This window comes from Capra hircus, chromosome 2 (genome assembly GCF_001704415.2).
Source record: "Capra hircus breed San Clemente chromosome 2, ASM170441v1, whole genome shotgun sequence".
Lineage (NCBI taxonomy): Eukaryota > Metazoa > Chordata > Mammalia > Artiodactyla > Bovidae > Capra > Capra hircus.
The window spans coordinates 1,631,999-1,655,755 of NC_030809.1; the positions used below are offsets into that span (position 1 = coordinate 1,631,999).

Consider the following 23,757-nt stretch of genomic DNA (forward strand, 5'->3'; position numbering starts at 1 on the left):
ATCTTGCAGATGAGAAAAAACAGGCCCAGAGAGAGGGGCGGCTCACCTGAGTTCCCAGAGCCGGCGGGCCTCGCAGCGGAGCCCACAATTCATCTCTCGTGCTTGTTCCGCCAGATCCGCTGCCTCCTGGTGGCTGCGTGGACCCATCTCTCCCATCCCTGCCCTTCCCACCCATCCAGGAGCTTGATTCAGCGATCCTGGCAGAAGGGGGCTCTTTTTTCGCCTATGCATGGTTTTATTTATTTTTTAGTTAAAAAAAATTTTGAAGTATAGTTGATTTACAACGTTGTGTTTATTTTCTGCTGTACAGCAAAGTGACTCAGCGACACACACACACACACACACTCTCTCTCTCTCTCTTTCCTCCGTGTCCTGTTCCATTCTGGTCCGTCACAGGGTGTTGAATGCAGTTTCCTGGGCTGCACAGTAGGGCCTTCTTGCTTATCCATCCCATCTGCAGTCTGCAATAGCTCGCCTCTGCTAATCCCAAATTCCCTCCCCTCCCCTCCCCGCCCTCACCCCCCAGAGCCACAAGTCTGTTCTCTGCACAGAGCGGGGCTCCTGGGGGCTCCTCTCCTCAGCCTGTCTTCCACTTCATGGGGAGGACTCCTCGTGGGTCTCCTGGCTCTGACCGCAGCCCGGATGGGACACCTGGGTGAAAGGCTCAGCCCTGAACCTGCTCCCACTCTCTGACTAGCTTCCACATGTCAGATCCCACTCTTCCCACTTCCATCCAGGGACCGCCCTTCCTGGACAGTGGGGACCGGGAGGGAACAGGGATCTGGTGGAGGCTCAGGGGTGCCCCGCTGTGGGCAGGGGTCATGATGAGCAAACTCCTAAAACATGCTTCACCATGTGGGACATCACCATTACTCATGGGGAAACTGAGTCCTTAGCAGCCACATAACCTGCCTGGTGATGACTGAGTCGTGGGGTGAGTAACTTGAACCAGATAACTGACTTCAAATTTGCTGAGAGTCTGTGGGTAGGAGAAGCAAAGGAGGTGGGGAGGGTATTTTCAGAAAAAGAACCAAAGCGGGGTCTTCAGAAGGTGATGAAAACCTGTGACATAGGAGCTGAAGGAAGGTTTGCTGGACCTAGAGAACTTTCGCTGTGGTTTTCTCTTGCAAGAAAACTCCTTGGCCATGAACCGTCGCTCTTCCCTCTCCAGCGTGTGTCTGTTTGATTCTCACCTGTGACCCAGGTGTTGATGGGTGATGCAATCCTCGCCTGGTACGTAGGTCAGAAAGGCACCCTGCCACCTGCTCTTCCCTCCCTTCCCAGCCCTGATCCTGCCTCCAGACCCAACAGTCAGAGCCCACGCGTTGCCTGAGGCTTGTCCTGGCCTTGGCTGGGAAAGCTCCAGAGAGCCCAACTTCATGGTAAGGCTCTCAAGCCTGGAGGGAACGGGGCCCCCCATCCGTCGCTGGGGCCTGCCCCCACCCCAGACCACTGTGTCTGCAGTCTCCATCTCTCCCTGTCACCTTCCCCACCCTGAGGGCCAGGCTTCTGCTGAAGATGCAGTCGACACAACGGTCAATCACAGGCGAGCCCCAGCATCTTCACGAGACCTGCGAGTTTCATGACTGCTCTGGGCGGTAGCAAAGGAAAGACTGGCCTCAGAGTCGGACAGATCCGGGTCCAAACCCCAGCTTTGCTGCTTACCTGGCAGCAGCACTGAGCCGGGCCCTGCATCCCTCTGACCTGCCGTTCTTCCTCTGAGGCAGAGAAGTCGTATTCACCGGGTGGTGTGAGGACCGAGATTGCCTGCCCAGAAGGAAGCTCAAAAAGCAGCACTCATATGCTTATTTCAGTACTCCACTGATATTAATGAAACTCACTTTCCAGAAGGAGAGGCAGATGTGCAGACAGACAGTCCGCCTCCCATGTGACCCACGCGGGAACCGCGGCATCTTACAAGGAAGGCACAGGCAGACTGCTGCAGGAGCCGGCGGAAAAGTGGGAGGGACGTTTCTGGGAAATCCAGAAAGTGCCATGTGCCCGGGGAAGGAGGTTTTTATCCTTAGAACTGAGACCTCCTGCCTCTTCTGTGGCCTGGCCCTCCCCCTCCTCTGCCCCAGCCGCTCCCAGGGGGTCCAAGAAGAGGAGGGTCCTCAGCTGGGAGTGATTCACCCCCATCCCCCACCCTCTGTGACTTCAAGGAGGGAAGCTTCAGGAGTGGGAGCCACAGTCACTTCCTGAGGGCAGCGTTTGCTAGTGTTTGCTCCAGAGGACTCCGGCAGGGCAGGAGGAGTAAACGCCTCCTTAAATCCAGCACCCTAGGCACCTCACTTGCCCCACCCTCATCCTGGTCCTGTGAGATGCTCAGTCACGGATGGTCTTCAGAGGACACAATGGTACAAAAAGGTTCCCACCACTGCCTGTTTGGCGAATCAAAAGCACACTCCAATCTCAGGGCCTTTGCACGTGTGACAGCTTCTGTCTGCAGTGTTCGCTCCCTAGAATCACACACGGCTCACACTTTGCTTTACTCTGGCCCTTTCAAAAAGGCCTCCTGGGTTGCACCCTGTCCAGATCGACCCTTCTCCCATTACTCTCCTTTGCTTTACGCTGATTCTCTTTTCTTCATTACGCTGGGCACATTTCCCATCATTTGGTCCTTTGGCTATTGTCTCTTCTGCTGGAACGTCAGCAGGATGTGCCTATTCTCATTATTGTATCCCTAGTGTCTGGCATAGTACCAGGCAGTGAACGTTGTTTAGTTGCTGAGTCGTGTCCAACTCTTGGCAGCCCCATGGACTGCAGCCCTCCAGGCTTCCCTGTCCTTCACTATTTCCCAGAGTTTGCTCTAACGTCCCTTGAGTCAGTGATGCCATCCAACCATCTCATCCCCATCTCATCTCATCCTCTCCTGGGATCAGAGCCAGGAGACCCACGAGGAGTCCTCTCCACGAAGCTGAGGACAGGCTGAAGAGAGGCCCCGCAAGAGCCCCGCTCTGCGCAGAGAACAGACTTGTGGCTGCTGGGGGGCGGGGGCGGGGAGGGGAGGGAAGTTGGGATTAGCAGAGGCGAGCTATTGCAGACGGGATGGATAAGCAAGAAGGCCCTACGGTGCAGCCCAGGGAACTACATTCAACACCCTGTGACGGACCAGAATGGAAAAGAACACGGGGGAGAGTGTGTGTGTGTGTGTGCGCGCGTGTGTGCATGTGTGTGTGCGTGCATGTGTGCGTGTGTGCGTGTGTGTGTGTGCATGTGTGTGTGCGTGCGTGTGTGTGCGCGCGCGTGTGTGTGCATGTGTGTGCGCGCGCGTGTGTGCACGCATGTGTGTGTGCGCGTGTGTGTGTGCATGTGTGTGTGTCTGAGTCACTTTGCTGTACAGCAAAAATGAGGGGAATGAGTCGCTTCCTTCTCCCGCCTTCGATCTTTCCCAGCATCAGGGTCTTTTCCTGATGAGCTGGCTCTCCGCATCAGGTGGCCAAAGTATTGGAGCTTCAGCTTCAGCGTCAGTCCTTCCCATGAATACTCAAGGTTGATCTCCTTTAGGATGGACTGGAAGTGAATAGATTCTCAATAAAAACCAGCGCTTCCACCATTTCCTCCAATGCCCACTGGACTCACGCCTGTGATTCCCTCAGGGCTCGCCAGGAAACGGTGACGCTGCAAGTTGGCACCCCCCCACCGGCCCGCCTCACACGCGCACCATCTGTACCCACCTTGGGCTGGCTGGAAGATTTATGCATCTGAGAATCTGTCCTTTCTGTCTCCTTCCAGTGGGAAGGACCATTCTCTTGTCTTGAGCTCCTCAGCCATCTGGACAAATGATGCTCATCTCAGTTGTAGTTCCAAAAGTGAGACACGCCCCCCACCCAGAGTTAAGGCAGCCCTACTGGAAAGGTGGGCATCGGGTCAGGCTGGGACCCATACAGAAGCGGGTCAGGTCCTCGTCTCCTGTCACACGCCCTCCCCCCAGCAACACACCCTTGTTGTTGTGTTGGATGGGAAGCGTTTGCCGGCCCGCCCTCACTGCGTCCATCAGTAGCTGTGTGTAGCACGGCAGAATGGCAGTCATAATAGAATCAGAAGGTCTGGGTCTGAATCCCAGCGCTGCCACTTATAGCTACGTGATCTCGGCAGGTTACTTAGCCTCTCTGTTTCCGTGTGGGAAGTCGGCTAATCCTAGGTCCTCTCTCTTAGGATTGTCATGACAATTAGGTGAGTGAGTGTGTATTAAGCGCAGAGTCCGGTGGCTGGCACAGAACAGGTGCCATGGAAATGGGAACCACTGTTACTGTATCACACTTGGCTTGCGCCAGGGTCCTCCCTCCCCTTGGGGTTCATCTTCCGGCAGGCGGCCTCCTTGTTTGTCATGGTTTGGCACCCGCGGGGCTTGGGGGCATCGCTGAGCATCCAGGCTGGGTCAGGTTTCCCCTCTCCCCTCCCCTAGCCCCTCACGGTTACCTGTCATCCTCCTGGTCCAGTGGGGTCGTGTTGTGAATCTGCCCCACCACTGTCCATTCCCAGAGAGCAAGGCAATGCTCAAGCCACTCTGCTTCCTGGATACGGCCCAGGGCCTGCTCAGAGCAGGTGGGAACACAGTCTGGGCCAGAATAGACGAGGAGAGAAGGGGACAGAAGATGGGCCCTCCTTCCACTTAGCTCGGCCACTGCTCTTGCGGGCCATGTGTTCTCTGGGACTTCCTGTGAGCCTGGCCTTTGGTCTAAGTTAGAGGCTGCCTGGGGTGGGCCCCAGCTTCACTCCTTTGCCCTGGGCATTGGGAACTGAAGCTTTGGACCACACTGGTTGAGTCTGCCTCCAGCTTCCAAATTGATCCCCTCGAGGTCGATTCTTTTTTCCTTTCTGCAGAATGTTGTAACCATTAACTTCCAGGCAGGGGTCAGACCCCTGGGCCCCATCTGCTCAGGTCGCCTGCACAATTGAAATCCCTGAGCCCATCCTGGCTAGTTTTCTCATTAAGACAATCGGACTGGATTGATCCATTAGATCAATGGTTGGATATCAACCGGCAGGAAGCCAATCCCATGAGCCTGGATGATCAGCCCAAGAATGAGATCGCCCGGCAAGCTGGAGTGGGTTCCTTGCCCTCACGATGGGGCTCTGGGAGGCAGACGGGTGGGTCAGAGGACTCAGCAGGCTGGACTTTGGTGAGGAGGCATCAGTGTTGCCCGGCTGTGTCTATCAGGAGAAAAGCCCCTGCTCCTGGGAGCTGGGCAGGGATTCCGGGGACAGCTGGTGTGCGAGAAACACCATCTGTGCTTTTGGACAATCGAGACTCCCTCCCAGGCCATCAGCCCGTCACACTCCCACCACCCCCACCCCCACCATGGCCCAGGGTTGCAAGGTGTGTGTGATGGGGGTTGGGGGTTCAGGAAACAAAGCAGCAGCTTCCCAGGTCTCTGTTCCTCTCTCACCAGGAGAAATTTTCTGAGGCTGGAAATGCAGAAGTACCTAGAACACCAAATCGGCATTCCAGGGTCTGGGTGCATGGGATGCTGATGGGGTTTAAGGGTTGGCTAAGGGACCCCTATTCAAATAGGTTTGGAAACACTAGTGTTAGCCGCCTGTCTGACCCATTGCGACCATGGACTGTAGCCGGCCAGGCTCCTCTGTCCATGGGATTCTCCAGGCAAGAATATTGGAGTGGGTAGCCATTCCCTTCTCCAGGGCATCTTCCCAACCCGGAAGTCGAACCTGGGTCTCCTGCATTGCAGGCAGATTCTTTACCATCGGAGCTTCACGGAAGCCCTCGGAAATGCATCTCAGCCTGTTCATTTCCTACAGAGCTGACGCGCGTCACAGCTTTCTAAAAGAAGTGGGGAGGAGTAGTGTTGGATGGAAGGTCTGGGACATCCGACAGAAATACACTGAAGCGTTTCCTCCAGGAGTCAGCAGGCCTGCTTTCACGGGACAGTTCATCCCAAGGAGCATCTGCAGGATTGATGGGATCCCTGAGGGCCAGGGAGGTTCTCAGAAAGGGAGGCACCAGTGAGGAGGAAGTGAGGTGGGCGAGCGCCACTCACGTCCCCTCTCACGTGGACTCCAGTGCAGACAGCGCCACCTGCAGCCGGGGAGGCCCCCTCACCCCACCAGGGCGCCAGCCCTCGGGTCAGCCCACACCCTCACCTCCTCTCCCCTTTCCTCCACAGGCTACTTGACTGTCAACATTGAGCCTCTCCCGCCCGTGGTGGCTGGTGATGCCGTGACCTTGAAGTGTAACTTCAAGACCGATGGCCGCATGCGTGAGATCGTGTGGTACCGGGTAAGTCCCCTCTGCGGTCCGCCCCGCCCCGTGGCTCTGACCAGGATGGGGGCGGAGTCCCCGGAGCCTCTCTGGAGACCCCCGTGGGATCGGCGATGCCCTCAGCCCTCACCAGCCCTGAGCTGTCCTGTGCCCTCTGCCTGACCCTCCTTTGCTGAATCCCTCCGTAGAGATCCCTCTGCCCAGTCTTCCCTTCTGACCTCAGAGTCTATCTTGTCCTGGCATCTCTGATGTCCTAACACGCCCTTATGCTCAGGAAACCCTCTGCGACCCGAGTACTAGTTACTAACACCGAATGCACTGACTGCAGGGTAATTAAAGAATGCTGAAGGGTGAAATTTGGGGCATGAGGATTTGGGTAATGCTTTTGGCAGAGGAGAGAGAACAGGACAGCTTCCTGCCTTCTTAAAAATCAAATTACAGATGTAGTCTGCCTTCTAATCTGATTACACATAGGACTGGTGTCTGGCACCAAGGTCTAAGGAGATCTGAGAAGGGATGTTGATAAAGATGAGCAGATGCCCATCTACCCAGGGCCCTGGTGTTGGCAACAGGAGAACCAGCTTGGGGTCTTGGGAGCAAGTGTTGGCCTTTGTAACCACCGAGATACATATCTGTGTGCGTGGACCGGGCATCCCGGCCTGGTCTCGCTTTGCCACGAGGAAGTCGAGGCTGTCTGGGCTCCGGAGAAGCTCGAGTTGGCGTTGACTTTCTTGCCATGTGGCACTCAGCTGTACATAGAACAGGGTGCCGCCATCTTGGGTTGGGTGGAGCGCTCCCTTTCTGTGAGCTACAACAGGGGTTGGCAAACCCTCTGGTGAAGCCCAGATAGTAAACATTTTCCTCTCTGGGGCCGTATGGTTTCTGTTGCAACCACCCAGTTCTTGCTCCAGTGCAGAAGCAGCCACAGACAGCATGTCGATGGAACGGCATGGCAGTGTTCCGGTGAAATGTTACTTACAGACACTTGAATTTCGTGTAATTTTCACGTGTCGCACAGTCTCCTCCTTTTTTATTCTTTCAACCATTGAAAAAGGTAAAACACCACTCTGGGCTCATGGGTCACACAAAAACAGGCTGTAGGCTGCATTGGTCTACCGGCCATAGTTTGCCAGCCGCTGATCAAAACCCGACCTTCTCCAGCCTCTGCTGAGTTGTGTTGCCCTTTTCAAAGTGAAACCAATGGGTGATACAGTCAAGGGGAATTGCTCTGGAGGTACGGGGTGTGGCGTGGAGAGGGGGTGGGAGGTGGGGGCTGGGCGGGCACTGCTTGGTGATCAGGCGTCTGGAAACGGTTCCTGAGCTCCTTCAAGCTACTGCCACCCCCGCGGTGCTCAGTGCAAGGAAACCCAGCGTCAGAGGATCCTGCTGGGGAGGCCTCGCCATCCGAGCCATCACTCAGAACTGGGCGCCTAGCCTCCTTGCTGTCGGTCCAGCCTTGCTCTGAACCATCCTCTCCTTACTGTGCCTTCTTGCGCTGTCTGCCTTTGAGTCATTCTTTTCCGATCGCTGTGGTTACGCTGGGCGCTGTGACCTGGGTTCCTTTTAAGCAACATCATTCTTCTCCATCTTAGCCTTGTAGCCCTCTCCCATTTAGAATCACTCCAAGGACCCTCCACCCAAGCTCACAGCCTCCCGGAACCCACAGGTGTGAATCTGACATTTGATTCCCCTGAGGGCCCCAGCTTCAGGTGAGGTTTCCTTCCTGGAGACATCGCTGGGGCCTAGAGAAAGTCAAGGCATAAATGTTAAATAGTGCCGCGAACCGCATCACTAAGAGGCGTATTTACATGATACGGGAACCGCTTGGCTGACACACGCTGTGAGCGTCTCATTAGCACCTGGCAGAGGGCTGCGATAAATTAACTCCGCTCGCTGCCGACAATGGCACTGCGTCTCTGCCCCGACCTTCCGTGGAGTGAAGGGTAGCGAGAGGCCTGCCCGGCTGGCAGAGGGAAACGCGGAGACCCAATGGGAACAATAGGGGTGAAGACGGGAGGCGTCTTGGAAACAGGAAAATACCAGTAGGCATCTCATTGCTCCCCCATCCCTTGGAGCAGCTATCTTCACTCTTGTTTGAAATCGAATGTTCCTGCATCAGTGGTGAAAGTCTCCCTGCAGAGGTGGCTGCCAGGGTGCGGCCAACGGCAGTGCCAGGCCCAGGTGTGGGGAACCACGAGCAGCCTCCCACGTGGCTCACCTGTGCACGCTCTGAAAACTGGGGATGCCCAGGTTCCAGTGCAGACGGAGACACCCCCTTCCCCCTTCCCCCTCTCTACTCCAATGCTGAGCACCCCCAACTCCATTCACCGCACGCACCCCACCTCCATCTCGGCTTGTGACCCCATCGACTGCTTTAAAAATCAGTTATGTCTCTTATGGGTGTCGGGCCCTGCCTATCAGGCTACGGGAGGCTGCACTGATTAATTTATTTTATTTCGTTTCACATTCTTTGACCTGAAAGCGTCTGGAATTGGGGTGGGGTGGGGGTGGGGTGGTTGCAGATGTATGCAAATCACATGCAAATCACGCACTGAAGCCAAGTGCCCGGGCCCATCCGATTCTGTGGCTGGAGTGCGGAAGCAGGCTCCGCCAATGGGGTACTGTCCCGGGGACCCAGGGAGCCCTGCACGCCTGTCTGTGGCGGTGGGGTTGGGGCAGAGCGCGGGACAGGAGCAGACTCCAGGAGCAGCTCCGCGCGGCCAGTCCTCTCCTTCCTGCTGCCGCTCTGGCCTCCCCTCACCCGCCACCTCCTTTGCCAAGGAGCCGGCCAAATGGCCAGAGCTGACCACGCTGGGGGCTCCGGGAGCCGAGACCAAGGCGGGGCTGCGGGAGGGACTGGGAGAAGCCTCAATGGAAGCCCCGGTCTCCTTCCTGGGCCGGATCCCCCAGGCAAGCCCCAGAGCCTCGCTCCCCCTGCCCCTGCTCCTGCCCCGAAACAGTGGGCTGCCCAGCGTGTTTGTTTTGTTTGCTTTCTGTACGTGTGTTTGCTTCCCTCCCCAGCTTCCTCTGCCCATCCTCCACGAATGAGCCCACAGAGCCCGCCTTGGAGGGAGATGAATAGATCACACAGGCCCGGCCAGCGCTGTGTCTCCAAGCCCTTTAGCCAGGAAAAGCAGGTCATTGTGATGAGGCTGCCTCTGCACGCTCGGCCCAGTGGCGCAAAATGACCCAAAACGTGTGTCCCGTCCAGCAGCCTCCCCTCTGGTCCTAAAGGCATGAGCTTAGCAATGGGGTCATCCTAAGCTTTCAGAAGTGCAGCGAATGCATTGGATTACTTGGGTAAATTGGGGGAGCTGATGGAGTGGTGTGAAGCAAAAGGGATCCTTCCCTCAGGCTCAACAAGACCTCTGGCTCAGCATTTGGGGAAAGTCTTGGCTTATGGAGCTCTTAGGGCTGGAGTAGGTGAGCAGGGATATAGGAGGAGGTGGCGAGGGCCTGCACCTTGGACGCTTTGCCCCAAGGTCGAGCCAAATTATAGACAAAGATGGTGAAACTCTAGAAGAGACTCAAGAAAGTGCACATAATCAGAGCCCCTGGATCTGTGCTGTCCACTGTGGCAGCCGCTTGTCACATGTCGCTATTTACATTTAAGTTCAACTAAATCAGGTTAAATTGGAAGTTCATTTCCTCAGTCAGACTTGCCACATGTGATCAGTGGCCGCTGCAGTGGGTGGACCAGGTGCAGAACATTTCCGTCACCATGTACAGTTCTGTTGGACAGCCTGCTGTAGATGATTGAGGAAAATGTCATGGCCCCTCCTTGGAATATCCTGTACTTTCCTGATAAGAGGGAAAGGGGCTGCTCTTTGAGCCAGCTTTCTAGGCAAACTCACAGTGAATTTCAAAAACAGTGAATTGTATTTGTTGTGTACCTTCCCATCACTGGACTGCAGGGGACAAGGGGACAGAGTTAAGATTATCATTCTCAAAAGACATCTTTGAAAACAGAGAGGACATCAGGGACATTTTCAGGCCCCTGAGGAGCTGGTATCATGGTCATCTCCCCACATTTTCTCCACTGTTGTGTGGGTCTCCCTCCCAGATTTGAGCTTCTCAGTCTTCTCCAGAGCTTGGGCACATAGCTTTACTTTTACCTGCAAAATACACAGTGGCTAATAGGGTAAGGCTGTATATGTCACCCTGCTTATTCAACTTCTATGCAGAGTACATCATGAGAAACACTGGGCTGGAAGAAGCACAAGCTGGAATCTAGATTGCCAGGAGAAATATCAATAACCTTGGATATGCAGATGACACCACCCTTATGGCAGAAAGTGAAGAGGAACTAAAGAGCCTCTTGATGAAAGTGAAAGAGGAGAGTGAAAAAGTTGGCTTAAAGCTCAACATTCAGAAAACTAAGGTCATGGCATCTGGTCCCATCACTTCATGAGAAATAGATGAGGAAAGAGTGGAAACAGTGTCAGACTTTATTTTTCTGGGCTCCAAAATCACTACAGATGGTGATTGCAGCCATGAAATTAAAAGACGCTTACTCCTTTGAAGGAAAGTTATGACCAACCTAGATAGCATATTCAAAAGCAGAGACATTACTTTGCCAACAAGGGTCCGTCTAGTCAAGGCTATGGTTTTTCCAGTGGTCATGTATGGATGTGAGAGCTGGACTGTGAAAAAAGCTGAGCGCCGAAGAATTGATGCTTTTGAACTGTGGTGTTGGAGAAGACTCTTGAGAGTCCCTTGGACTGCAAGGAGATCCAACCAGTCCATTCTGAAGGAGATCAGTCCTGGGATTTCTTTGGAAGGAATGATGCTACAGCTGAAACTCCAGTCCTTTGGCCACCTCATGCGAAGAGTTGACTCATTGGAAAAGACTCTGATGCTGGGAGGGATTGGGGGCAGGAGGAGAAGGGGACAACAGAGGATGAGATGGCTGGATGGCATCACCGACTCGATGGACGTGAGTCTGAGTGAACTCCGGGAGTTGGTGATGGACAGGGAGGCCTGGTGTGCTGCAATTCATGGGGTCGCAAAGAGTCGGATGAGCGACTCATCCGACTGTAGTGATTTTGGAGCCCAGAAAAATAAAGTCTGACACTGTTTCCACTCTTTCCTCATCTATTTCTCATGAAGTGATGGGACCAGATGCCATGACCTTAGTTTTCTGAATGTTGAGTTCAGACTGAGCGATTGAACTGAACTGAATAGGGTAAGGGTGCAATGCCACCCTTGGCCAATGGGAGGCTGTCACCTTACAAGCAACTGATTTTAGCATTAAGATTGGACCTGATTCTAGAACAGGGCTACCCTGTTAACCACTGACTCAGAGGTTAAAGCGTCTGCCTGCAATGTGGGAGACCTGGGTTCAATCCCTGGGTCGGGAAGATCCCCTGGAGAAGGAAATGGCAACCCACTACAGTATTCTTGCCTGGAGAACCCCATGGATGGAGAAGCCTGGTGGGCTACCGTCCACGGGGTCACAAAGAGTCGAACACGACTGAGCGACTTAACCTCCACTTCCGCTTTGGTTCTAGAACACAGCGCATCCCTGGTGGCTCAGCTGGTAAAGAATCTGCCTGCAGTGCAGGACACCCCCTGGAGAAGGGATGGGCTCCCCACTCCAGCAGTCCTGGGCTTCCCTTGTGGGTCAGCTGGTAAATAATCTGCCCACAATGCGGGAGACCTGGGTTCGATCCCTGGGTGGGGAAGATCCCCTGGAGAAGGGATGGGCTACCCACTCCAGTATTCTGGCCTGGAGAGTCCCATGGACTGTAGTCCATGGGATCGCAAAGAGTCAGACACGACTGCGCGACTTTCACTTCACTCTAGAAAACAAATGATAAATGTTATCCTCTTCTTAGTCATTTCTATCCATTTATACCTGAACTTGGAGACTCATTCAGTGAGTCTGCTAACACTAATCTGAGTGAGTAGCATTATTGAACGCTTACTCCATGCCAGGCATTGGACTGAGGGCTTTACAGACATGGCTACGTTTCATCTGAGGCTTCCCTATTGGCTCAGCTGGTAAAGAATCTGCCTGCAATGCAGGGGACCCAGGTTCGATTCCTGGGTCAGGAAGATGCCCTGGAAAAAGGAATGGCTACTCATCTCAGTATCCTTGCCCGGAGAATTCCATGGACAGAGGAGCCTGGCGGGCTGTAGTCTGTGGGGTCGCAAAGAGTCAGACATGACTGAGCGAGTAACGCTTCCTTAGCATTTCATTTTCGCGCTGACACTGAGGCTGGTGGTATTGTTAAGCCTGTTTTTCAGAGAAAGACACTGAGGCCATCCGAAAAGGCTACGTCTTGGCTCATGCTGCCCCTTCCCTGACTTCTGCAGGAAGTTCTAGACACTTCCTCCTCTGTGATTGCTCTCTGGGGGTCGGGGGTGTCTGCACTCCAACTTGTATCTCGTTAGGTCCAAACACCTGTCTGTCCACTGGGCCATGAGCATCCTGATCACAAAGGCCACGTCTTTTCCCCACTACATCCACAATGCTTAATGGAGAGCCATCTCAGTAAATATTTGCTACATGAGTAGATATTAGAGGTGGAAATGCATGTTTTGACAGACCATGCCAGGTAGCCCACTTCCATATCAGGTGGGATTTTGTGTCCAGCTGATCATATCTGTCTGCTTGGGGATTGAGTGTGAGTCTTTGTATCCTCAGGGGCCTTTGTGGAGTGTGGGGTTGAGGGGAAAGGAACATTTGTTATTCGGGAATGCTGTCTAAACTCATTTACTTGGAGGTCACCTGCCCGGCAGGCAAAGCCAAAGGTCTGTTACTGTCATAGAAATCCATTAAACAACCACAGAGAACCTGGGAATTTAACCTTTCACAGCAGTTTTATTTTATCATCTTTCTTTTGTTTCGTCTCTTTCCTTCACGATTTGTTCCCCAGAGCTGCGCTGGGCCCAGGTTACGAGGCCGCAGTAAGAGCGCCTTGGAGCTAGATAGGGGGGCGAGCTACCGAGAGCGATGACGCCGCCACTCTCAGAAGCCCCTTGCCGCGCCTCCCCCACCTGGTGGGGAGTGTGCGCCTGGGCGTTTGTTTAGTGGTCGGAGATGCCTCCTCCACGATGCTGCTTGGCCGGGGTGAGGTCCTGCTCTGGGGCTGCCTCTGCAGTGTGGGTTTATGGCTGCTCTGAGCCATTAGAGAAAGGATTAAGCCCGGAGGCTGGGCACATGACTTCGGGCAGTGACCTAACCTTTCTGCTTTAGAAACCTCATCTGAAATTGGGCATGAAACCACCTACATTGCAGGCATAAACAAGATAATGTCTGCAACTAAACAAGCCCAGTCCCTTTTATTCCACCCAACAAAAGCTTATGGGAACGGTTCAATAAACGGTCACCATTTGTCCTCTCGTGTCTCTTGGTAACAAGAGATCCAGAGAGGGAAGCTGTTGTGGGAGGACCGCCATGATGAGACTCCTGAGTTCCATCCTACCACCCGCCTTGCCAGCAAAGATGGGCAGAGGTGATCCTTAAAGCTGGTACCCTCTTTGTTGCTATATGGTTACGCTGGTGAACTCACTGGACTTAATTCTTGGAAATGTTATCATGTGGCTTAACCGTTTCAGTGGATCTTAGCCCTCTCTGAGCTTCCCTTGTGGCTCAGCTGGTAAAGAATCCGCCTGCAATGCGGGAGACCTGGGTTCGATCCCTGGGTGGGGAAGATCCCCTGGCGAAGGGAAAGGCTCCCCACTCCAGTATCCTGGCCTGGAGAATTCCATGGACTGTACAGTGCACAGTCCATGGGGTGGCAAAGAGTCAGACAGGACCGAGCGACTCTCACTCTCACTTGCTCTCCCTGAAACAAGACGCTGCTTTGGAACGGCTTGGCTGGCGTGGGCTCTCTGTCAGGCTCCGTCCTTGCCAATGTTTTGTCGTCTGAAACAAAATGGAAAATGATGATTATAAAGGGTCATTACAGTCCGATGATATCACAAGGGCAGGAAGGCAGGTGTACTCCTGGTGATGAGTGGAGACCAGGGCCCACGTCCCAGAGGACTGGGCTGCAGCACTCCTTGGCCCCTCTGGCTTGGAGCCCAGCCTGGCAGCCACTCAGTCTGGCTGCTCCTTGTTACCCTCCTCTCGGGTCTTACAGATCCAAGGTCTGGGGGAGGGAGGGATCGAGGAAGACACGAAGCCGTCTTCACCGAGCCGGGGTTAGGCTGGCTGAGCTGCCTTGTCCAGGTCTCCATCCTTCCCCCTGACCTCCCAAAGGGGCAGGCTTTTCCTGATGAGGAAGGTACCGTACCGAATTTTGTCACCCCAGTCACATAAGAGGAAAGAGGAAGCACCAGAGAGAAGGCCCACCAAAGGGCAACTGATTGTAGGATAAACGCAACGACAGAGAAAGGAAGCAAGCGTCCTTCCGAGTCTCGTTCCCTTGCAGTCTTTGAATTCCACCCTCCACCATAGATTGGATCTGTCCTGAAGCCCTATCAGACATCTACTCCGTGGAGTGGAGTGATGGGAGCTCCCTCTAGAGGTCACGGAGTGACTTGCTACTCTTGCAGCCCCAATGCTTGGTCTTGAAGGGAAGTTCGGTTGCAAAGGAGCAGGAGCTGTCCATTCCGCCCTTTAGAATTTTCAGAGGGGCTAGCGACCCACTCCAGTACTCTCGCCTGGAAAATCCCTTGGATGGAGGAGCCTGATAGGCTACAGTCCATGGGGTCGCCAAGAGTCGGGCACGACTTAGCGACTTCACTTTCACTTTTCACTTGCATGCACTGGAGAAGGAAATGGCAATCCACTCCAGTGTTCTTGCCTGGAGAATCCCAGGGACAGGGGAGCCCGGTGGGCTGCCGTCTATGGGGTCGCACAGAGTTGGACGCGGCTGACGTGACTCAGCAGCAGCAGCATCAGCGAAAGCATACCGACAGCTGAGCCTCATCCTACAGTTCCTGCACCATAATCTTCCGGACTGAGACCTCAGGACCGAGTCCTGGCGTTTGGGAAACTGGTAGAGGGGTTGCTCTATTCATTCCTTCAACATTAGTTCAGCACGTGGTGACCGAGGCAGATACTTCGAGGCACCGGGAGCGCATCAAGGAATAAGACAACTAGATCCTAAATTCATGGACTTTACCTGGGGGCCTGGGGGACCAGGAGTCAGCTGAAAAGATAAGAAGAAAACACCAGATAATGGCGGGGGCGTGCTGAGTCGCTCAGTCGTGCCCAGCTCTTTGCGACCCTATGGACTGGAGCCCGCCAGGCTCCTCTGCCCATGGAATTCTCCAGGCAAGAACACTGGAGTAGGTTGCCATGCTCTCCTCCAGGGGATCTTCCTGACCCAGGGATCGGACTCTGGTCTCCTATGTCTCCTGCTCGCAAGCACGCTCTTCACCACCAGCTCCACCTGGGAAGCCTGGAATGATAACGGTGAAACACATCATTAAAATAGGCTGATGCGATGGAAGGGGGCTGGGTGGTCAGGAAAAGACTCCCATTTAAACTGGGACCTCAGAGGCAATAAGGACCCCACCATGCCAAGAGGGGTAAATGGGACACTCTGGGCAGAGGAGAGAGCAAATGCAAAGGGCCTGTGTCGGGGCTGAGCTTTGTGTGTTCAAAGAGCAGAGGGAGAGCCCAGTGCGTGGCCGGAATGAAGTGAGGGAAGGAGACTTAGGAGACGAGGTGAGGAATAGGGGCGGGATCACTCACGCAGGCCTCGAGCTTCAAGCCACGGGGTCTGGAGTGGGTCTAAGGGCAGCAGGAAGCTCGGTGGGGGCGGGGGGTGTCCAAGCAGGGAAGTAGCAGGATCTGGTTACCTTTACTAAAAGGTCATGTCTGGTTGAATGGACCACGGGAGGTAAGATTGGAAGCAGGGTTATTAGAACAGTTCAGGTAACAGAGGCTTGGGTGGGGATCAGGACCGCGGTCGTAGAGGTGACGGGAGGGCAAAGAAACTCTACTGTGACTTGGAGGTAGAGCCCAAAGGGCTGGCTGACAAGCGGAGGGCAGGGGAAGGCAAGATTCAGGGTGGCGCCTGGCTTTCACAGTTTCACCACCAGATGTGGGATGGTGCTGCTTACTGAGACTGGGGGGTATACGGAGGAGAAGGTCAGAAGGATTTTTTGTCAGCCATGTTAAGTTCCAGGTGCTGCTAAGATGTGAAGATAGAACAATCAGAGGAGCAGAGGAAGCTAAATCCGGGATCCTGGGGAGAGATCAGAACCAAAAGATTTACCCTTGGAGGTCAACAGAGTATGGATGGACCTAAAGCCAAGGGCCTGGACAAGCTGACTTGGGGGAGAGGCCAAGCGAAGGGCACCTGGGGCGGACCCTGTGCGCCCAGAATTTGGAGACAGAGAAGTGAGCCAGTGAGAGGTTGAGAAGCAGCAGCCAGCAAGATATGAAGAAAGATGACGGAGCGAGGCGACCCGGACCCCCAAGGAAGAAAGTGGTCCAAGAGAGAGAGGAGTCATCTGCACCCAGAGCTGCAGGGAGAGGACTTGAAGGGATCAAGGAGTGTCCGCAAATTTGCATCATGGAGCCCACTGGCGGCCTGGATCAGAGCAGCCTCCTTAGAGAGGAGGCAGAAGCCTGACTGGAGTGGGCTGAGGGGGGCGCTAAGACCAGCTGTGGCAAAGCCTTGAGGTTGAGACTATTAAAAGGGTTTGACCTTGAACTTCTGGGCAAACCTTTGCTGACAGCGTAAAGACACCACCGCTTCTATTTGGTCCATCTCCATTTGCATGTCGTTCATCAGCTAGCAAATGCCTTACCTATTCCAAAATGCCCCAGTCTTGCTATCCAGAACCGATGGCATCTCTTTTCAAGACTGTGAAGGTGGTTGCATAGGGGAGTCTAGCGGGACACAGCAATGCATTTGGTATTTGAAGGAAAGATCCCAGCTCTATCCATCCCATGAACTCAGTGGCCTGTGGATGTCAGCCATTCCCAAGACCCTGCTCAGCACTGAGCGTCATACATGGGGCTGGACATGCGAAGGAGGAGATGGGGGACCCCCTTCCCTCCAGGGAGCACTTCCAAGTCCAGGCATCATTAAACTGTAAAGGTCTGTGATCCATTTCCCCTAAGCGTCTCCCACGTACTGCACTTCGGACTCTTGTTGACCATGATGGCTACTCCATTTCTTCTGAGGGATTCCTGTCCACAGTAGTAGATATAATGGTCATCTGAGTTAAATTCACCCCTTCCAGTCCATCTTAGTTCACTGATTCCTAAAATGTCGATGTTCACTCTTGCCATCTCCTGTTTGACCACTTTCAATTTGCCTTTAGGTTCCTACGCAATATTCCTCTCTACAGCATCAGGCTTTCCTTCCGTCACCAGTCACATCCATTACTGGGTTTTGTTTTTGCTTTGGCTCCATCTCTTCATCTTTCTGGAATTATTTCTCCACTGATCTCCAGTAGCATATTGGGCACCTACTAATCGGGGGAGTTCATCTTTCAGTGTCCTATCTTTTTGCCTTTTCATACTGTTCATGGGGTTCTTAAGGCAAGAATACTGAAGTGGTTTGCCCTTCCCTTCTCCAGTGGACCATGTTTTGTCAGAACTCTCCACCACAACCCATCCGTCTTGGGTGGCCCTACACAGCATGGCTCAGTTTCACTGAGTTAGACACGGCTGTGGTCCATGTGATCAGATTGGTTAGTTTTCTGTGATTGTGGTTTTCAGTCTGTCTGCCCTCTGATGGAGAAAGATAAGAGGCTTACGGAAGCTTCCTGATGGAAGAGACTGGCTGAGGGGAAAACTGGGTCTTATTCTGATGGGCGGGGCCATGCTCAGTAAATCTTTAATCCAATTTTCTGTTGATGGGCGGGGCTGTGTTCTCTCCCTGTTGTTTGATCCAAGGCCAAACTATGGTGGAGATAATGAAGACACTGGTGACTCCTTCAGAAGGTCCCATGATGCACTGCTGCGCTCAGTGCCCTGACCCTGCAGCAGCCACCATCACCCACGCCTCCGCCGGAGACTCCTGGGCAAGCCTGGGTCAGTCTCTTGCGGGGTCACTGCTCCTTTCCCCCGGGTCCTGGTGCACACAGGGTTCTGTTTGTGCCCTCCAAGAGTCTGTGTCCCCAGTCCTGTGTAAGTTCTGGCAGCTCTGTGGTGGGGTTACTGGCGACCTCCTCCAAGAGGGCTTATGCCACGCCCAGGTCTGCTGCTCCCAGGGCCCCTGCCCCAGTGGGCAAAGCTAGTGGAGATGATGGAATTCCAGTTGAGCTATTTCAAATCCTAAAAGATGATGCTGTGAAACTGCTGCACTCAATATACCAGCAAATTTGGAAAACTCAGCAGTGGCCACTGGAAAAGGTCAGTTTTCACTCCAATCCCAAAGAAAAGCCACGCCAAAGAACGCTCAAACTACCGCACAGTTGCACTCATCTCACACGCTAGCAAAGTAATGCTCAAAATGCTCCAAGCCAGGCTTCAACAGTATGTGACCTGTGAACTTCCAGATGTTCAAGCTGAATTTAGAAAAAGCAGGGGAACCAGAGATCAAATTGCCAACATCCATTGGATCAAAAAAAAGCAAGGGAGTTTCAGAAAAACAGCTACTTCTGCTTTATTGACTATGCCAAACCTTTGACTGTGTGGATCACAGTAAACTGTGGAAAATTCTGAAAGAGATGGGAATACCAGACCACCTAACCTGCCTCTTGAGAAACCTGTATGCAGGTCAAGAGTCAACAGTTAGAACTGGACATGGAACAACAGTCTGGTTCCAAATCAGGAAAAGAATACATCAAGGCTGTATATTGTCACCCTGCTTATTTAACTTCTATGCAGAGCACATTATGTGAATGCCAGGATGGATGAAGCACAAGCTGGAATCAAGATTGGCATGAGAAATATCAGTAACCTCAGGTATGCAGACAACACCACCCTTATGGCAGAAAGTGAAGAAGAACTAAAGACCCTCTTGATGAAGGTACAAGAGGAGAGTGAAAAAGTTGGGTTAAAGCTCAACATTCAGAAAACGAGCATCATGGCATCCGGTCCCATCACTTCATGGTAAATAGATGGGGAAACAGTGGAAACAGTGACAGTTTATTTTCTTGGGCTCCAATATCACTGCAGACTGCATCCATGAAATTAAAAGATGCTTGCTCCTTGGAAGAAAAGCTACGACCAACCAAGACAGCATATTAGAAAGCAGAGACATTACTTTGCGAACAAAGGTCCACCTAGTCAAGGCTATGGTTTTTCCAGTAGTCATGTATGGATGCGAGAGCTGGACTATAAAGAAGACTGAGCACCAAAGAACTGATGCTTTTGAACTGTGGTGTTGGAGAAGACTCTTGAGAGTCCCTTGGACTGCAAGGAGATCCAACCAGTCCATCCTAGAGGAGATCAGTCCTGAATATTCACTGGAAGGACTGATGCTGAAGCTGAAAGTCCAGTCCTTTGGCCACTTGATGAGAAAAACTGACTCACTGGAAAAGACCCTGATGCTGGGAAAGATTGAAGGTGGGAGGAGAAGGGGACGACAGAGGGTGAGATGGTTGGATGGCATCACCGACTCAATGGACATGAATTTGAGCAAGCTCCGGGAGTTGGTGATGGACAGGGAGGCCTGGCATGCTGCAGTCCATGGGGTTGCAGAGTCAGACATGACTGAGCGACTGAACTGAACTGAAAGAGTCTCCCAGGGGTTTGTGTGAAACACAGGAGATGTCTAGAGAAAAGCCTCTCCCCTCACCCACACAGGGGCCGTGGGCTCCCCCCGTGTCCCTCTGGCCTCCTTTCCGCCTGGCCGAGTCTTGCTCACTCCCTCCTCTGCGAGGCCTCCTGGCTGCACTCACCAGGCTGAATTCCGAGCTCCTGCTGCTTTCGTTCCCTCGGCATTTTGTGCGTTCTTTCGTGGATTAGAGAATCACCTGGGACTGTATTGGTCTTGTCTTTGTGTCTGTGGCTGAGTTTTGTTTCTCTGCTTCTCGGAAGTGTGCCGTGGTACCCACAGGACCAGAGTCCTCACTGGGCATCTCTGGATCCCGAGGGAGTGAATGGATGGGCTCCTGAGGGGTCCTTGGGTCCCCAGAAAGTAAGCCCAATATGCTGTGTGTGTTATTTAGGGAAAGTGAAGTCGCTCAGTCGTGTCCGACTCTTTGCAACCCCATGGACTGTAGCCTACCAGGCTCCTCTGTCCATGGGATTTTCCAGGCGATAGTGCTGGAGTGGATTGCCATTTCCTTCTCCAGGGGATCTTCCTGATCCAGGGATCGAACCCAGGTCTCCCACATTGTAGACAGATGCTTTACCGTCTGAGCCACCAGGGAAGTCCCAATATTTAGGGAAAAGGGACCCAATATTCTCTAAAGGGTCTGTGATGCCCCCTCAAAGGCCGAAACGGCAGCAGCTACTGTCCAGGGCTTGTGAGGGTGGCGTGTGGTAAGCATCTTTGCCTCCACCCGTGCGTCACCAGGGCAGCACTCAGGATGGGCCCCGGAGACCAAGAGACAGCAAGGCTGTGACAGGAAGCCTGTGGTCCTTAAGCTTTCTGGGGACCCAAGCGGGTAGGGATACTGCAGTCAGCTTTAGGTGGGAAGAGCGGGGTGGTTTGGGCTCAGTGCAGATGCCACAGGCCAGTCAACCCAGATGGGTGCACAGACACCCTCGGATGGAAGAAGGAGATAAGAGGAAGGAAAGAAACGCTTGCTTTGGCAGCTCTTCATGCTGCCTCTGGCGCGAGAGAAGGGGTTCTGACCAGAGAAATCTATCCTCTTTGGGGGATTAAGATCAGGTTTCTGATATTGGCAATGAGACCATTTCTCTTCTTGGAGGTGCTTACTTAAGGCTGATAAGAGCTCTTGGCTCCCGAACTGTTGGTGACGGGGGGCGGGGGCGGCTGCCAGCTGTTGGAGTGGGTGACCAAATAAACAAGAGTTTCTGCTGGCACACGTGTGGGCTCCACCAGCAACAGGCTCCCCTGCTGGGCGTCCGTGCAGGGGAGGCAGGACAGACTGGCAGACCCGAGGTGGCCGTGTTGATGGGGAGTCTGTCCTCACCAAATGCAGACGAGAAGAGACGAGTGGCTGGGGGCAAACTGTCCGGCTGTGTGACCTTGAGCAAGCGACTGCCCCTCTCTGAACCTCGGGAGCCCCTCTCTGAGCCTTGGGAGCGTCATCAGTGAAATGAGAGTGAAGTGAGGTAGTCTCTATAGGAGGCGCTGTTTCCTGCTTTGCAGCCAACACCCTTTCCTTGGTTTCTTCACCCCCAGCAGACCCAGCCTGGGAGAGGCGGCTGGCCCTTCCTAGCCACGTTCCGCCTGGGGTGAGGGTTTAGGCAATTTTGCATCAGGGCGGAGATCCCGGCCAGAGACGCTGTCAGGCCTCTGAGCCAGTGGATGCCAGAGCTATATTAAGCCCAGAGCGTGATTTCCAGCCGACTCTGCCTGGTTGAGCCCTGCTGGGTTTAAGTGACAAGGGGGCTGACTTAACTTGTCAGAAGAGGATTAAAGGTGAACTTCCGCTCCAGCGCGCCAATGACAAAGGAACAGGGCTGAAATGAGAGCTGGCTCCCAGAAACCCAGCTCCGCGTCCTCCTCCCAGCTCCGCGTCCTCCTTCCTCGTAAGTCCCCCCTCCCCTCCTCTGCCCACCTCCCCTGTGTCAGGCGTGTCGGCTCTATGTGAAGAGTGGCGGTGTCCTCTCCTCAAGGGCCTCAGAGGTGTCCCCAGGGCCATCGCACAGTCACCTGGACGCAGACAGGCGCAGCCTGGCCCTCTTCTAAAACGCACCGCAGCTGCCCTGCACTTGGCGAGAATTCCCTGTCGCCTTAGGAACCAAGGACAAGGTCACTGGGGCAGCACGCACGGTCCTTCACTCAGGCCCACTGGCTGACTTCCTGCAGCCTTGCTGCCTACCGAGTCCCCGGGCGGGCCCGCCGCTGGAGTCGCGTGGCCTGATGACGGCTCTTGCGGCATGCCACTGCTCTTTCCCACCTCATGCTGATGCCCAGGCTGCGTCCTCTGCCCTCCGAGACCTTCCCCGCTCCATCTGGCACACTCTGACTCGCCCTCAAGGTCAGCTGTGGTGCCCCCCTGAGACCCTTCCCCATCCTCTGTCCCCTTCCATCTTCTTCCTCGTGCAATTGCTATGACCCAGGCAGCTTAAAATAGTCAGAACTCTACCTCAGAACGTAACACACTGGGCACTCACGTTCATTTATGCAGCAGGTGTTTCCTGAGCGCCTACTGTGTGCCAAGCATTGAGACTAGAGCCCTGAGTAAGAGCAGTGGTGTTGCTAAAAGTGTTAGTTGCTCAGCCGTGTCTGAATCCTTGGGACCCCATGGACTGTAATTCACCAGGCTCCTCTGTCCACGGGATTCTCCAGGCACAAATACTGGAGTGGGTTGCCATCCCCTTCTCTAGGGGATCTTCCCAACCAGGAGATTAAATCCGGGTCTCCTGCATTGCAGGTGGATTCTCTACTGTCTGAGCCACCAGGAAAGCCCAAGAAACATTGGAGTGGGTAGCCTATCCCTTCTCCAGGGGAACTTCCTGATCCAGGAATCGAACCATGGGGCCTTGTCTTTATGGAGTTTGTAGATAAGCAGGGTAACAGGTATTGCCTAGAAGACTGTTAAATTTCTGTGAAATTGTGGTAACTACTCCCCTAAAGGGCAAATGCCTGCTAGCTAAGAGCTCACAGCAGGGGGATTGATTGTGGAATGTCTCCCTTCCAGAATGTAACTGCCTTGTTGGTAAAGACCAAGGTGTCCCGTTTGTATCTGAGCACGTAACTTGGAGAATGAATAAAACAGTGAGTGACCGCCTGTGTGACTCTGAGGGACATGGAACGAAACTCTTAGTGGATGAGGTAAATAATTTTCTTACACTTGGAGCTTTTCAACGATGGATGGGGTGCCTTGGAGACTGGCGAGTCCCCTACCCCTGAGAGTGTCTAAGCGAAAGTTGCAGTGGCTACCTGTCAAAAACGCAATGAAGGACGTCCTTGGTGGTCCAGTGGTTAAGCATCCACCTGCCAATGCAGTGGACACAGGTTCAGTCCCTGCTCCGGGAAGATCCACATGCCACGGGACAGCTAAGCCCCTGCGCCAGCTGCTGAAGCCGGCACGCCTAGGGCCCGTGCTCCAGAGCAAGGGGAGGCCTGTGCTCCACAACTAGAGCGTAGCCCCTGTCCACCGCAGCTAGAGAAAGTCCGCGTGCAGCAGTGAAGACCCAGAGCAGTCAAATATAAATAAATGTACGAAAAAAAATTAAATGCCATAGAAAGGATTTATGTCTTCTCGGCCCAAGGGAGCCCAGAGCAGGATGACCCTGTCCATTTCAGCTCCGGAATTCTGCGCCATATCAAGGTCAGCTGCCCAGTGATGACGTCATGGCAAGGCGGGCGTGGGCCTCTGGCCCCCTTGGCTAGACCACCCACCGAGTGTGGGACACCAGGAATCGAGAAAGTCCTAGCTCCCCTGGGAGGAGGGTGGCTGTGGATGTTCTGGGAATCTGCTTCATGTGGGTGCCCCATCCTTGAGTGACCATTCAAAGGAGAAGAGGAGTCAGATGCCTGGTGGCTGAGAGGGCACGGCTGTGTGTGTGAAGAAGTTAATGAGGGTGG

General features: G+C 53.8%; 1 protein-coding gene across 1 annotated transcript in view; it reads left to right on the forward strand.

Moving 5' to 3' along the window:
* The window catches only part of IGSF21 (immunoglobin superfamily member 21), a 276,364-nt gene that overhangs the window by 120,634 nt on the left and 131,973 nt on the right, over window positions 1-23,757 (forward strand). Inside the window, exon 2 of the mRNA XM_018054731.1 lies at window positions 6,129-6,241. Within this exon, the coding sequence (XP_017910220.1) occupies window positions 6,129-6,241 (113 nt within the window). The remainder of the gene's footprint in view (window positions 1-6,128; window positions 6,242-23,757) is intronic.